The 16,058-nt window shown below is 38.7% G+C and overlaps 1 protein-coding gene across 9 annotated transcripts in view; it reads right to left on the reverse strand.

The window, feature by feature from the left end:
- Window positions 1–1,665: 1,665 nt before the first annotated feature.
- TRA2A (transformer 2 alpha homolog) overlaps window positions 1,666–16,058 on the reverse strand; it is a 51,121-nt gene continuing 36,728 nt past the window's right edge. For 8 of the 9 annotated variants that reach the window (XM_034760627.1, XM_034760626.1, XM_034760635.1 and 5 more), the window contains 4 exons: window positions 4,351–4,466; window positions 3,693–3,809; window positions 2,827–2,894; window positions 1,666–2,624 (listed from right to left, as the gene is read on the reverse strand). In XM_034760627.1, coding sequence (XP_034616518.1) covers window positions 2,614–2,624; window positions 2,827–2,894; window positions 3,693–3,809; window positions 4,351–4,466 — 312 coding nt within the window. In that variant the 3' untranslated portion in view covers window positions 1,666–2,613. Of the gene's footprint in view, window positions 2,625–2,826; window positions 2,895–3,624; window positions 3,644–3,692; window positions 3,810–4,350; window positions 4,467–16,058 lie in introns of those variants that run through there. The other variant, XM_034760629.1, reaches the window with a different exon arrangement.

Raw genomic sequence — 16,058 nt, forward strand, 5'->3', positions numbered from 1 at the left:
TTTGTTATTCATATAACATTTTACTAAGAACCAGAAGAGGGGAGGATGGACATACCCAGCCATTCTCTTTGGTGAAACCCAGAAACAGAAGGTCCAAGCCAAAGTATTTTTGAAAGTGTTAAACAGGTGAGTGCATCAAGACTGCTTCATAACTCACGTTGCTTCTGTTAAAATTAACCAGTTTAAGCAACTTACATCACTTGCATGCTTCACATCTAGTGAGACAGGAGATTGAAAAGTCAAGTTTTCAAGCACAAAGTATGGGTATACGGTATAAATGGCATTTTTTAAATGGTAGCTTCAGTAAAGCTATTTCCTCTCATAGCAAACACTTTTTAGGCCCAACTACCACCAATTTACTGAGAATTTCTGTATAACTTATTACAAATAAACTGCCACTTGCTTTTCCCAGGAAGTACTGAAAGAATCTATGTTGGTTTAACACATATTTATGCTATCCTGGGTAATTACAGGTTATTTTGAACTCTGCCATTTGCAAAACATTTTTCACAACCAGTACAAAATACACTAATGAAACCTTTTCAGACTACGTTAAGTGTCTACATAAAAATGGCACCTTTTATGTCTATTGTGGTCCTGCCCCAAAGCCACAGATCAAGGCCTCCTCATGCTAGGACTGGTAATGCATAAACATTATGCTCAGAAAAAACTTGCAACTAAAACTCATTGAAAACATCCAATCCCTGATTAATGTTAGGTCTGCTTACTTTAGTAACAATACTTTTTACAGCTTTCCTCCTGTTAGCCCTGTAGAATTAACATAGCTATTGGATACGGATTTGATTCCTTGTGCATAAGAATTATTCCATTGTTACACCAATGCAAGTACAATGAGAGTTTCACAGGTGTCACTAAACACTAATCTCTACTTCATTTTCTTGTGGGCACCCTCCCTCCTGCCCCCTCCCCTCCCATTACATCAATAAAATGGTCATTTGCCTAGCAAAGAATTACTTAATGTAATTTACTTAATTTCTTCACAGCAGTGTTAGGCTTAATTCCATTTTTAAAAAATTCCTTTGAGAGTCTCAGTTAAGGCACTATACACATACAAATAACTATTATGGTGGGAAGATTTGATGGCTTGGGAATTAAAAGGAGAACTAATTTCAGCTCAAAATTTAGAAGAGTCAAAACCCTAAGTAGTTAAAAATGCAATAAAAATATTGTAAACATTCCTCCTCCATACTGTTATGTCCAAAAATTTTGCTAGTGCACAAGCTCATGTAAATGAGGGAAACTATTTTAATTTTCTAAATTTTGTCAATGATTTTCTGATGGTTTCTTTGGAGACACTTACTTCAAATTGGAAAACCTTTCTGCATGTGACCAGAGCACCATCTGTGCATATGTTTTACAAATCTAAAACTGAATGACATGCAAAAAGAAATGAAGTAAATTAACTTCCACAGTTAAGTAGTAATAGTTAAGTTTAATTAGTTGATTGCGAAAAAATTAGCAAGAAATACTAAGTCAATATAAAGTATAATCTAAATCTAGTCATGAGAGCTGGATGATTCAGGAGATTCTTGGAATATGGATCTTCTCCATCTCTAACTCGCTGGTTAGAATTTAGCCCATAGTAGTAGTAGTACCTTTTTATTATCCATATGACATGTAAATGCAGAATAAAAGACATGAAAATCCATTTCAGTGTAATTAACTTTATTTTGAGGAAGAAGAGGTTTATATGTAACTGTAATTTTTCTATCCATACCAGCAACTTCAAAAGGACTGGAAACTAGAACTCCCTTAACCATCATTGCAATATCAACATGAGTTTGTATGAACAGCAAATTATATAACTAATTGCTATGTTCAATAAATATTTTTTCTCCTGCACTGATTAAGGGGAAACACTACTTTGAGTTCAATTAAAAAAAATCAGTTAGATTTGTTTGGTTTTAACTTCAAATGTTATCCATTGTGTAGCAGTCTAGAAACTTTTCATCTATAAAACACAATCTTGATCTTCAGTGTATAAGAATCTGTTTTTCCAAAGAAGTTAAACCAAATATGAAAATTTGCTATAGCTCTAATATTTCTACACTCAAAGCAATTTAACCAAAAAACCCATCAGGTTCATGACTATCTAGTGAAATTTGCCATTACAGAAAAGGTTCAGAGATGTTGCTTATGTTTCAAAATTAACAACCAAGCATTAACAGAAAGATTAACAAGTTTTTTTTGGAAACACAGGTTTATATTAAAGTAGCTGAGTGTGTATATTACACACAACATGCAAGCTTTAAAAAACATCAATGCTCTCTTCTCCTCATTAGATTAGCCAGGAGTACAATTGTTTTAAAAACAAAAACAGAATGACTTACAAAATGTAACAACACTTTGGGATTTCTATTTAGTTTTGCTTAAGATGTTTAACTACACAAAACTACAACAATTACGATTTTAAGAGTATTACAATAAAAGGGGGTGGAAAACAGCAATATTTCAACTGAAAATATGTATCTTCTAAATGAACCAAAGGTCTTATAAGAGAGATTTGAGGGGAAAGGTGGGGGGAGACCAAAGGGAAACTAAGGGCAAAATTTTATTTAAAAATCAGGTCCACAACTGTAATTCTTCCGTTCTTCAGTAGCGTCCTGGAAAAAGATATCAATATTACTATAAAAATCATGAATATTTAAACATTCAAACTTGCAATAGCAGAACTTACACCAAGGCGAATTTTCTGTTGCCACATTCAAGATTTCTCATTCATCACGAGTCTATTTTCCATTAAAACTAACAATCACATCTAGATGCACTAGCATGGTTTAATATGAACTATTTACATATACTTACTTGGGCTATAGGAGCGGGATCTTGACCGTGATCGATATCGGCTATAATAAGGTGAAGGTGATCGTCTCCTTTAAAGAGAATATAAAGTTTTTGCTTTGTTATGAAAGTGTCTTTATACAATCATTTCTATGTGATGCAGTTGTTCCCTTGATGGTGGAAGATTGGACTTTATGGTTGATTTAAATCTGATTTGGCAGAGACTCACAATAAAATATTTAAGGAGCTTCTAGCTTCTCTATTTCAAGTATTGTATTTAAAAACTTATGAGTTTTATTTAGAATATATTTATTATCCTATATGGTGCTCCAAAGTGTGCACAGCACTTCTGCAGACATGTAGAAACAAGTCCTTTCCCACAAAGAATTTAGTTTAACTAGACAACTTTGACAAAGGAGAAAGATTTTTAAATGGATCTGACCTCATGCTTAACCACCCCTTTAGTGGCTTTTATTTTCAATATGACACATTTTCCATTTTGTTTTAATATTTCCCTATTTTAATTTTATTTGCATCCCTGCCTATTTATATCCATTCTTATTAGCTTGGGTTCAGAGATCTTTTTTCTCCTCCTCCCGATTCTGAAACCTCACCTTTCTATTACATTAGCCTTTCCTCCAGTTCCCTACTGACATTATTTCCCTTTCTCGCCCCTTATTCCTCTAGAAAGGAGTATGTGGACTGCTGAATATGTTATTTAGTTGACAACTGTATTAGCAAGACTACAAAGCTTGCTTTTGCTGATGTCTCTCCTGCGGTCACTTGAAATGTAAGGACACCAAATATGTATGAGAGTTGCAAGTCTCTGCACAGCAACTACCTTTATTTAAAAAATTAAAATGAAAGAATCAAATAATTAAACTGGTTACCTGTACCGGTAGTCATATTCTTCATATCTGTCATATCCTCTGTCATATCCCCTATCATAGTAGGAATCACGACGACGACCTGCTCCTCCTCCTCCTCCACCACCACCACCGCCACTGCTATTAAATAATAATAATAATAAAAAAAAGAATAAAATGGAAGCATAAAAGTCTGCATTCTTTCTTGTGAATTTGAAGTTCTCTAAAATTATCTTCAGCGTCCTCAAGTGACAACTACTCACTGTACACTGTGTCTCAGACTCAGTAGATTCCACATTTAAAGAAAACCACTAAGTGCATTAATTAAGCAGAGTGGGGTGGGGTTTAGACATTAAGAACCCTGGAACATTCCCCCCCCCTTGTTTATTTTTAATATATTCTTCACTCAGTAAGCTCTTGGGCTTTAAAAGCCGTTCACCTGACATAAAAATACCACACTAAAACAGGGTTTAATAGTGCACCTCAAGATCAACAGCAACAAACCCACCCTCACGGCATGCAAATACATTAGAGATAAGGAACAGCTTTAAAAAGACAGACGACTGAAACCCTCACAAAAAAATATGCTGCTGGTAGTGATCTACAGTTCAATCAGAGTTATAGCATTTAGTTTAACTTGATCTGAGGTCCGTTTACACATAATGAAGAGTAAATTCCTTACTGGGTTGGCCTGCCCATGTAGATTCCCGGGGTGGGGGTGTGCGCTCTCTTGGTGATGGAGTAATCCACGCGGATCCTCCTGCCGTCCAGTTCCATGCCATTTGCATGTTCCATCGCCTGCAGGGGAGAGAGGGGCCCGGCCATTAGCTCGCGAGCTGCTACACCAGTTAATGAATAGGCGATAAAATGAGCGCTTCGCTTTTCAGTACGCGGCACAAGCCCTGAACAAACGGGCTCTATTCAGGCTGGTTACTAGCGCCCCGCTGTGGCGAGCGGCGCGTCTCGCCTCGCCCGCCGACATGCCCGTCGCAGGCGGAGTGTTGCAGCGCTGCCTGCACTGGGGCGCTGGAGTTACGTGACGCGCGATCCCTGTGCTAGCCATGAACAGACTGACGCTTTCCCCGCACCACTTCGATATTTAGCCAACCAAAAAGTTAACAGGCAGCAAAGCAGCTTTCCCTGTAAACGGCATCCTTCCGAGCTCCGCGGAGGGGACGGGCTCATTCAGAAGCCGCGCACACAGTTGCTTCCTACGGGGTGCATATGGCCGCATTACTGCTAGTCGGCTGCCATTTCATGCTCTGCCTCCTGCCATATCCCTTACAAGGACCTACTCCAGCAGAGCTTAATAAAATGGCGGGTTCAGCCTACATGGATACTTAATTACAATCTTCCTCCCTACTCGCACTCCGTGCAGCTCGCTAAACCGATACACATCAGGGACTGTGCTGAAAGGCTGCACCCCCAGACAGGGCTGGGACCCGCGCACGCACTCAGTGGCCCCCTGATACTCTCGGTTTTGAATCAATACAATGGCCCCTTAGCCCTATTCCAAACCATGCGAACTGGAATTCAAACGGACATAACACACTTTAAAGAGTTACGTGAATATAATCTAAGACTTCAGTCAAAGAGATCTGAGTTAACCACTATTATTTAAATATATTTATTAGGTTACAATTAAGTGTTACTTGCAATAAGCAGCAATTTCTGGCCCCTTCCATCTAAGGGCATTCTCAGCTGCTAACAGGTCTTTGAGCCGTCAGTTCATACTAACAATTAGTTTACCTGATTTAGACTGTATTTTCCTTATGTGAGCTAAATACAGTTTTATTAAAATTAGCATACCAAATTGTGTTCCCATTTTATGGATTTTAAGTTAAATATCACACACACCACATTTGAGGCTGTCTTGTAAAGGATGCACAAAGCATTCTCTTTTACAGACAAAGTAACTAAAATTGTAACCATTAAAACAAAATTAGATTCAGATATGATTCCTTTTCAAATCCCTTTTTTGGCCAACAATAATTTTATAATTTAATGTTAAATCAATGCAATAGGAAACTACAAGACAACACCACATGGTCACTGTTTATATCCCTACCAAACTGGAAATAACAATTCTCCACTAACCTATTTAATCCCACTTAGTTTGCTCTTTTATAATGCTGTTTAAATCTAGACAATATCGCCACCTAGTGATATCTATTCAAGCTCAAAAATAGCTCGATTTAGTACAGGGAATAGCAGAGCAAAACCATGAGAGGATAATGAGCAAGATCTCAATCTTTCAACATTACACTTAAACATATAAATACAAGGTTTGAAGTGGTTGCATACCCATAATCTTTTAAACTACTCCTATAATGCCATAAAATAAAAATGCTGTTCAGCAAACATGCAGATATAAAAAAGCAACTGGCTACAGAACACCCTAGAACTCAACAGGATTCTCAACTGATGTCATTTTGACCACAGGCATCTCAGAAACGTAATAAAGTGAAATAAGGTATAAAAGATGGGGATATTTTATATTCAGGTGGAAGATATTTTAAAATCTCAGGAAATATGAGCCAGCAGTTTTGGCCAAGTCTAAACAAAGCAAATATGGCTGATGTGACAGCCAGGTCAACAAATACATTCTTTTGATTGAGGTTTTTGTTTAACTGAAGAACTAACTCTACAGGAAAAGGAACTTCTATTTCAAATGACCCCTTCCCTTTCAGGGAGAAGTCAGCCTTGAAGATGATCCATTTGAGAACTGCTATATAACAACAACATACCAAACTGGCAAATAAGGTTTGAGAGTGTTAACTGGAACAACGTCTTAGAACTACCATTAAGATATGTACCTATGGATCTCAAGACAGTGTAATTCTAGTGTCTTATTGTGACCCAAAATATTCATAAACTGTTTCCCCAAAGAACATTAAGTACATTACACTTTAATATAAAGATTCAACAGTTTAATTTGTAATTCCACAGCTCTTCAGAAAACCTGACTGGCCTGCTTAATGTCCCAAATAAATGTTTATCAAAAACAAAACACAGACACCCTCTCCCCCACCAAAAAACCCACAAAACACAAAAATAAAAAAGCTGAACTGTCAGCATCATGGTCAGGATTTTTAAAGTAACTTTAAAGTGATTTCCTTTTTACCTATGTGTATTACAGTTCTTATAGACATCTATTTACCCGATAAGCAAGAACAATGGGGCCTAGATTTTTTTAAAAATGTAATTAAAGTCAAATAATTTTCATAACCTGATCCCACCTTCAGCCACTAGCAACTCTTCTTAATGATGCTCTGTACCATTTTTAACAGCACAAAGCAACTAACAAAGAAATCCATGCAATGATAGTTCATGGGCTGCTTTTGGCATCTAAGGACTAAGAACACCGGTCTACAATTTTTGAGAAGTCGTCTGCTTCAGAGATAAAGTGTGCTATTTATTATGTATTTTGATGTGCTGAATTCAAATATGACAATTAAAACAACTGATTGGCTACTATTTCTAAGATATTTAAGTTTTTACATTTTATGTCTATGTATATTGTGTAGATAGAGTTTTAATCATAAATTGTAAACCTAGGTCTTTTCATGTGTTTATGGTTGCTTTACATGATATTTCACCTGTCCTGTTTATGTAACACTTTAAAAACCAGCAAAAGGGTTATATAAATAAAATTTATTATGAAACAAGAAGGCAAAAAACTATTCTGTACATAGTTTAGTCCTATTCAGTGTCTACTCGGCGCTTCTTGGCTTGTCTCTTGTATTCATTAAATGGAGCATCTGTCACTGTCCAGCAATAGTCTGCAAGCATTGATGGGCTCCATTTGCCCTGATAGCGTTTCTCCATTGTTGCGATGTCCTGGTGAAATCGCTCGCCGTGCTCGTCGCTCACTGCTCCGCAGTTCGATGGAAAAAAATCTAGATGAGAGTGCAAAAAAATTATCTTTAGTGACATGTTGTAACCAAGCCTTTTGTATGCCTTGAGGAGGTTTTCCACCAACAACCTGTAGTTGTCTGCCTTGTTGTTTCCGAGAAAATTGATTGCCACTAACTGGAGGGCTTTCCATGCCGTCTTTTCTTTGCCACGCAGTGCATGGTCAAATGCATCATCTCGAAGAAGTTCACGAAGCTGAGGACCAACAAAGACACCTTCCTTTATCTTAGCTTCACTTAACCTTGGAAATTTTCCTCGGAGGTACTTGAAAGCTGCTTGTGTTTTGTCAATGGCCTTGACAAAGTTCTTCATCAAACCCAGCTTGATGTGTAAGGGTGGTAACAAAATCTTCCTTGATTCAACAAGTGGTGGATGCTGAACACTTTTCCTCCCAGGCTCCAATGACTGTCGCAGTGGCCAATCTTTCTTGATGTAGTGGGAATCTCTTGCATGACTATCCCATTCGCAGAGAAAACAGAAGTACTTTGTGTATCCAGTCTGCAAACCAAGAGAGCAACAACCTTCAAATCGCCACAAAGCTGCCACTGATGTTGGTCATAGTTTATGCACCTCAAAAGTTGTTTCATGTTGTCATAGGTTTCCTTCATATGGACTGCATGACCAACTGGAATTGATGGCAAAACATTGCCATTATGCAGTAAAACAGCTTTAAGACTCCTCTTCGATGAATCAATGAACAGTCTCCACTCATCTGGATCGTGAACGATGTTGAGGGCTGCCATCACACCATCGATGTTGTTGCAGGCTACAAGATCACCTTCCATGAAGAAGAATGGGACAAGATCCTTTTGACGGTCACAGAACATGGAAACCCTAACATCACCTGCCAGGAGATTCCACTGCTGTAGTCTGGAGCCCAACAGCTCTGCCTTACTCTTGGGTAGTTCCAAATCCCTGACAAGGTCATTCAGTTCACCTTGTGTTATGAGGTGTGGTTCAGAGCAGGAGGAGGGGAGAAAATGGGGGTCCTGTGACATTGATGGTTCAGGACCAGAAGTTTCATCCTCTTCCCTTCCTCGTCTGACTCAAGTGAGAATGATTATGGTGCATCAGGAACCGGCAGTCCTTCTCGGTGGGGTACTAGGCGTATTGCTGATAGAATGTTTGGATAATGCACAGTCCACTTTTTCTTCTTTGACACACCTTTCCCAACTGGAGGCACCATGCAGAAGTAACACTTCCTGGTATGATCTGTTGGCTCTCTCCAAATCATTGGCACTGCAAAAGGCATAGATTTCCTTTTCCTGTTCAATCACTGGCGAAGATTTGTTGCACAAGTGTTGCAGCATATGTGTGGGGCCCACCTCTTGTCCTGATCTCCAATTTTTCAGCCAAAATAAACGTGATAGGCTTTCTTAACCATAATGGTTATACTGCGCTTTTGTGATGCAAAAGTTACTTCACCACAAACATAGCAGAAGTTATCTGCACTGTTCACACAAGTACAAGGCATCTCTGCTCACTTTGGCTAAACAGAAATGTGTCCCTTTGCAAAATCAAACACTGACAAATAAGTATACACGACACTATTTTTTCTAGAGCTGATATAGGGCAATTTGTTCAGCAGAGTGATGTAAGCTTCGTTATGATTACATCATCCATGACTTCTAGGAATAACATGACGCAATTCATATCATGTATGATGCAATACCAGCTTCAGATTGCATCATTCATTGTTTTGTCTAAAAAGCAAGTACTGTCCAAACCCAGTCATAGATTTATTCATAAATCCAGTCAAAGATGTATTTTAGTCATTTCTGGTTTAAATTAAGATCCTTTCCCTTTATAACTCACTTATCCTCCGCCATTCCCAAGTCAAGGGTCATATATACTGACCCAATAGCATATCTTGAAAACTAGAGCCAATCAACAATTTTAAGCATCATTTTCGTTCTCAGTGACCCAGAATTAGTAAAGTTTGACTACATTTATTTCAGAAGCATTTTGGCTGTAGAGCAGTGGAATCATTGCAAAATGACTAAACAAAGGCCACTTTGAAAATCTGCTTCCATTTCCTGCTTCTAAATTGTCCACAGGTGAAAGTGTCTTAAATTTGAACAGACATTATTGCCAGGGACACACATTAGGAATGCTAATAACTTTTGATATTGTTTGCATTTCTGTATCTCAAAGACATCAGTTTGTACAGATATTTTGTATTTGTATGCAAAGCATATTTTTATTGATTACTTACTGTAAAGCATATAATAAATGTTTAAAATGTTTACTTGCCTAGGGAAAGTTTCCCACAGTTAATCAAATTCTTTAAAACATTTGTAGCAAATATTTTCAAATAGGATTGCACAGCTATACGGCACAGTCTCAGAATTTCACTTTTTCGTCAAAAGGGTGAAAAACAGCATTGATTTGAATGTCTGGAAAATCTATAATAGATGCCAAAATTTAAGAGGAAAATTATTAAAGTTTAATTTTGGTTTTAAACATCACTTTTTACTACCCTTTCAGAGCCATAATATTTTTCCCCTATTGATTTTGTCCTTTTCTATTTGAACACTGATTTTCTCCCCGATACCTGAACCTTTCTAGAGGACCTGAAATCACCATGGCTTTTATAAGTTGATGCAACAAACAGACAGCTCTTCTACAGAAACAAGTTTTAGTAGTTTACTTGTGTAGATTCCATGGGAAAAACTAAGTCACTGTCTTCACAGAGGGAGAAAGAGTAGAAGTATATGAACATTGGTAACTGCATGTGAATCCTTCAATTCTAAATTACTATCTTAAAACCTTGATCGGCTTAGTACTGTTTATATCCTTACAGCTGTTCAGTGGCCTATTAACTCTAAGTTGGTAGTCTGTGTAGTTCCTAGTGGACTGGTATACCACCTTTACCCTAGGTGACAATGGCCAAGGATTCAACAGGCAGAGACTCAACTACTCTTTCATCCCCCCTAGAACAGAGGTTTCCAAACAGTGGTATGCACACCTCTGAGGATACGTGGGAGAAATTGTGCAATGGTGGATTTTATTTATTATTTTATTTATTGCATTTTCATAATAAATGAGTCAAAGCTTTAACACTGTGGGAATTTGTTATATAAAATACAGTAGTTGATTTATTCCAAGATGTACCAAAGAGAACAGTGAAATATGGACAGATGGCTAAAAACAGGTAGTGTTTAGAACACAAATTACCAGTGATGAAAAGGCTAGAGGTATGCAGACAGCTGGTAGATCCAGAAGGGGTACGTAATAACAAAAGTTTGGGAACTTCTGCCTTAGAAAAAACAACCATGGGGAGGATTGAGGCACATAGGAGGGCTTACGCCATCTATGTGTGTTGCACTTATTCAGCAGATAGCTCTACAAAGTGAAATCCTCTGTCAATATATTTCATGAGGTCTAAAGTCACTAAAAATAATTGTGCCAATTCCATGATGGGTTTTAAGTAAGAGATGCAACCCAAACTGCAAACAGATCAAACATTAGAGGCCTTTACTTGACAGTGTCTCATTAACTGCTATGTACAGCTTCAAGAATTTGTGAAACCAATGAAGCAGGCCAAGCATACTTAGGGCTGGTCCACACTAACCCCCCACTTCGAACTAAGATATGCAACTTCAGCTACGTAAATAACGTAGCTGAAGTCGAAGTACCTTAGTTCGAACTACAAAGTACTTACCGCGGGTCCACACACGGCAGGCAGGCTCCCCCGTCGACTCCGCGTACTCCTCTCGCGGAGCAGGAGTACCGGCGTCAACGGCGAGCACTTCCGGGACCGATTTATCACATCTAGACAAGATGCAATAAATCGATCCCAGAAGATCGATTGCTTTCCACCGAACCCGGAGGTAAGTATAGACGTACCCTCAGTAATTTACTAATTCAATTGTAAAAGCAATACCCTTACACACTGTAAAAATGTTTTAAATAAAAAACTTCCAGCTATAACTTCTAAATAGTAGTTAATGACTTTTGGGACACATTCAAATATTTCTACATATATTTAATTTTCAGTATTTCTTAAAAAAGAATTGAGATTACTTACATGGAAAGGATTTCTACTAAATCATTGGCTTCTGTTGCCTATTTCTTACCTGAAGTCCTTCCTGTGTCAATCACTTCCACAAAAAACAATTGTGACGCAATGAACAATATTAAAACGTGATAGGACCAAACAGTCACAATGAATGAATTAAACTAAAGCTTTTGTGAAACCAATATATTGTTTAATATCTCATTCAGATCAGAATAAAAAATGCAAGCAAATTAAGCATATAAAAATAGCTTTTTTATTTACTGTAATCTGTCAAGTCTGACATTCAGGACTCTATTTCCTTATAAGAGTCTGAGTCTGTTTCCTGCTCTGGTGTAAATATTTCTAATGTTAAAAGTTAGAAATTACAAGCAAGCTTGTTTACATATTTAAACATCCTGCTAAGAATCTGGGATCCTGTTTTTTAAAAAGCTTGAAAGAATGTAAGGGTAGATAAATACAGGATATAAAACAAAACTATTTCTAATTAGAATGCTATTCTAATGTTTCTGTGAGTGTGTCAGCAATGTCAGGACATTTTACAATCAGCAAGCGTTTTTAAATCGTAATCCCATAGGTCGAAAGCTCTCAATCTCTGCTAGTGCATTTTGTTCTTAAGAGTGCACTCTGTATGATTTTTTTTTTTTTTTTTTAATGTGAACGATTTTTTTAAGCATTCACTGGATAATTTGAGAATTTTTGAAGTCTGTGATAATAAACTATGTAAATTTATTTCTGAACACACCGATAGGCCAGCACTGTAGATAGTAATTAGCATTGATAATAACAGTTAAAAGTGGTCTTAAGTAATGTAAATATTTGGTCAGAATATTTTTGTGGTCTTTTTGGATTTAAGTTCATGTTTCAGTGCTTGGGAAAGGTGATGAATTGACCACCCTTAACACAAAGTACATCTAACAACAATGTCAAGTTCATGCTTTATTAATGTGTTATGCTGACCCAGGGAAATTAATTTATAAAGGTCTAAAAAGCAGTGCAGTCTCTATGCCTACACAATCCTTGGTGCCTTTACCTAGACTGCCAACAGTGTAAATTACCACCACTTCTAAAAACAGTTTTATAAGATTAACTAGACATTCCATAGAACTGGCATTGATAAAACTGAAAATTCCATATAATTACCAATACCCTGAATTATCCAGTCTCTCACAGTTAGAAGTTTCCTGACACATTACTAAACAAATACACAATGTTCCAGATATTCTACTTGGGGTCTTATTGAGAAGGCATTTCACTTCCCCACATGTGCAGCATTGTTACTGAAAGGTGTTTTAGCTATGAGTGTAGTAGTAGTTTTTCCCGACTGCTATATATATTATTAGTCAACACAAACAACATTCTTGAGGATGCTTTTTCTTTAAAAAACAAAACAAAAAGTGAACCCCAAAACGCAAATAGGAAATAGGTGAATAGGTGAGAATGGGCTAGCATTCCATCAAGGTGTTTCAGTGACAATGCTGTAAACAAGTGGAGGTAGAATGATTTTTCGTTAGAATTTTATGATTAATGCCAATCCTGTGAATTATCTCCAAAGAGAGAGGATTACAAATGTGATAATCCCTTGTAATAAAATGCCATTCCTTAAACATCTCATTCTTTGAGACTGAGTAACTCAAGGAAGAACACAAGTGACCACATGCTGCAACAGGCAAGGTACAAATACCCAACTTTAAGTTTCTTAAGAAAATATAACGTGAGTGATAAAACATCTCCTTTCCTCTAATAAAAAAAGAATAAAAAAAATCAGACAGAACCTCAAAGATTGTGCCCTCAGAAACAATCCTTGTTTTACAATTGGCCTACTCAAATAAACATCCTGAAAAGGACAAAAAATACTCTAGCAGGTAGAATAGTTTGGGTACCTCTGCTTTGAAAATAGCAACTAAAAACCAAACTGGACCCTTAAAGATTCTAAGCAACATTGTTTTGAAAAAGCACACAGGAAGGACCACATGTGAACTTTGCATATATTTTGAAGAAAAACAGGTCTCAGGTTGGCAAGTGAAACAACCCTGCCTTATATAATAGCATGATAGTGCAGGACTGCTACAAGCTTATAGCAGCAAGAAATGCCCTCAACACAGCCTTTGTAGTAATAGCAACACCTATTCAGTTGGTGTTAGATACAAGAAGCTGGGTGAACTAAGGCTGTTCAACAGCTGATCTTTTGGAAACACTGGAATATAACTGTGAAGTCATTTATTGCATCTGTTGAAAACAAAGATGGGTTTGTCAGTTGACCCCCATGGTGTCTTGTAAGCTCAGCAAGTAGATCTTTACAGTACTCTACATGAGAGCTCTTTGGGAAGAAATTACTCGCTTTGTGAAGTAACTGTAGTTCTTTGAGATGTCTCCCCCTTCAGGTGCACATTCACCCCTGAAAGCCCTTGATCAGAGGCAGTTAGTAGTGTCCATTCAGCCCATGCATGTGCCCCATGTCTTCTCACCCAGTACCAAGGCTATTGAGGGGCACGCAGGTGAATTGCCCTTTCTTCTCCACCCAAAACAGGAATAGTCTGAAGCAGAGGGGAAAAAGGGTGGGTAGTGGAGCACCCTTAGAGACACATTTCTCAAAGAACTCCAGAATGCTGGAACAGGAGAGGCAAGGGGGCCATGGCCCCACTACTTTTAAAAGTGCGAGGGTATACCAGCCATGGGGGCAAGTGACCAAGAGGGGGGGAAGGGACCACAGTTTGGGCGCTAGTGGTCTCCGCACTTTTAGAGTGCTTCTGCCACCCCTGAAATAACCAGTTACTGCACAAAGTAACCAACCTCCTCTTCTTTGAGAAGTGTCCCTATGAGGGCTCCACTTTAGGTAACTTCTGAGCAGTACCTTCAGTGGAGGAGGGAGCTTCAGAAGAGAGTTCGGAACTGAAAACAGTACCGCAGAACCAAGCATGGACAGCATGGAGCTAGGTGTAATATTTTGAAAACGTATGTATTGAAGCCCATGTAATAGCCCTACAGTATTTCAGATACTAGTACGCTCAATCAGTAATGCCACAGATGTTGTCTGCGATCTGGTTGAATGTGCTATTACCCTGGGGGTGGGGGTGGATGAACACCCACAGCATCATAACAAGTGATAAATACATCTAGATATCCATCTTAATAGCCTGTGAGTAGAGATTGAGAACTGTGTGGATCTATCTGCAAAGGAAATGAAGAGCCTAGGTGTCTTCCTAAATTGCTTGATCCCATCTAAGTAGAAGGCCATTGCCCTTCTGACATCCAGGGTATATAAACAAAAATCCTGTAGAGAACTATGTAGCTTTGGAAAAAACACCAATAGATGAATGCTTGAATAAGGTGGAACTCTGATAGAACCTTAGATAAGAATTTAAGGTGTGGATGTAAAGAGAACTTACCCTTAAAGACACTGTAAATGGGGGACAGGGAAAGGGAATCTTCCATCCAGGATCCAATCTCCCTGACCTTATGGCTGATGTGATGGCTACTAAAAAGGCTGTCTTCATAGACCAAAGCAACAGAGCAGGTTGCCACTGGGTCGAATGGAGGTCTCATAAGGTACCAGACTGAGGTCTGAGGTTGGGGCAGGGTTTCTAATCTGGAGATAGACATTCCTCAAACCTTTAATAAGCCTAGACCATACTGCATGAGCAAATATGGAAAATCGTTCTAGTGGAGGATGAAAGGCTGATATTCCCTTAGTATATCTGAACTCCTGTGGTACCGAAAAGGGGATCAGTATCGACACGGTAGCGGAGGCCATGGCTGCCAAAGTTGATGGTACCGCCAATGGTAGGCATACCGAAATAAAAGCCAATGGTGTGTGGTGCTGTTGCTTGCTGGTGCCGAATGCATGAGTACTGACAGCTAGGCTGAACTTGATGGTGCCAGTCCTGAGTGTCTGCGCTTGCCCTCCTTGCTGACAGAAGGTACCAAGTCCCGATTGGACCTCTCTTTCTCCTTGGTGCTCTAGGACTTTACAACCCCTCTGGTAATGGATGAGGAGTCCTTCGACTCAGTGGTATCGAGTCAAGAGGTAGAGCCTTCAGAGACCATAGATCTCATCAGGGTCCTGGACTTGTTTTGGAGCTGGGTCCTTAGGGCGAGAGCCAATATTCTTCTTTTTAGAAGCATTTCCTGAAGCCTCCAAAGTTCTTCCTTCCTTAGGAGGAGCCTGTGCTGAGGTAGAAGGGGTGCTGTCTGGAGACAGTTGTACTGTGTGTGTGTCTCTCTCTCTGTGTCTGTCTCCTGACCAGACTCAGCAACTATCTGAAAGGAGTGTTCCATCATTAGCAGACTGAGTTTAACCTCCTTTTTCATTGCCCTGGATTTGAGGGCCAGGCAGAAATTGCACTTCTGGCAGACGTGAGACTTCCCAAGCAACTGACACACTTAGAGTGGCCATCTCGCACAAGTACAGCCTCTCAGCAGGAGACGCAATGTTTGAAGCCTGGTATGCCAGATGT

This window comes from Trachemys scripta, chromosome 2 (assembly GCF_013100865.1).
Source record: "Trachemys scripta elegans isolate TJP31775 chromosome 2, CAS_Tse_1.0, whole genome shotgun sequence".
NCBI classification, from domain to species: domain Eukaryota; kingdom Metazoa; phylum Chordata; order Testudines; family Emydidae; genus Trachemys; species Trachemys scripta.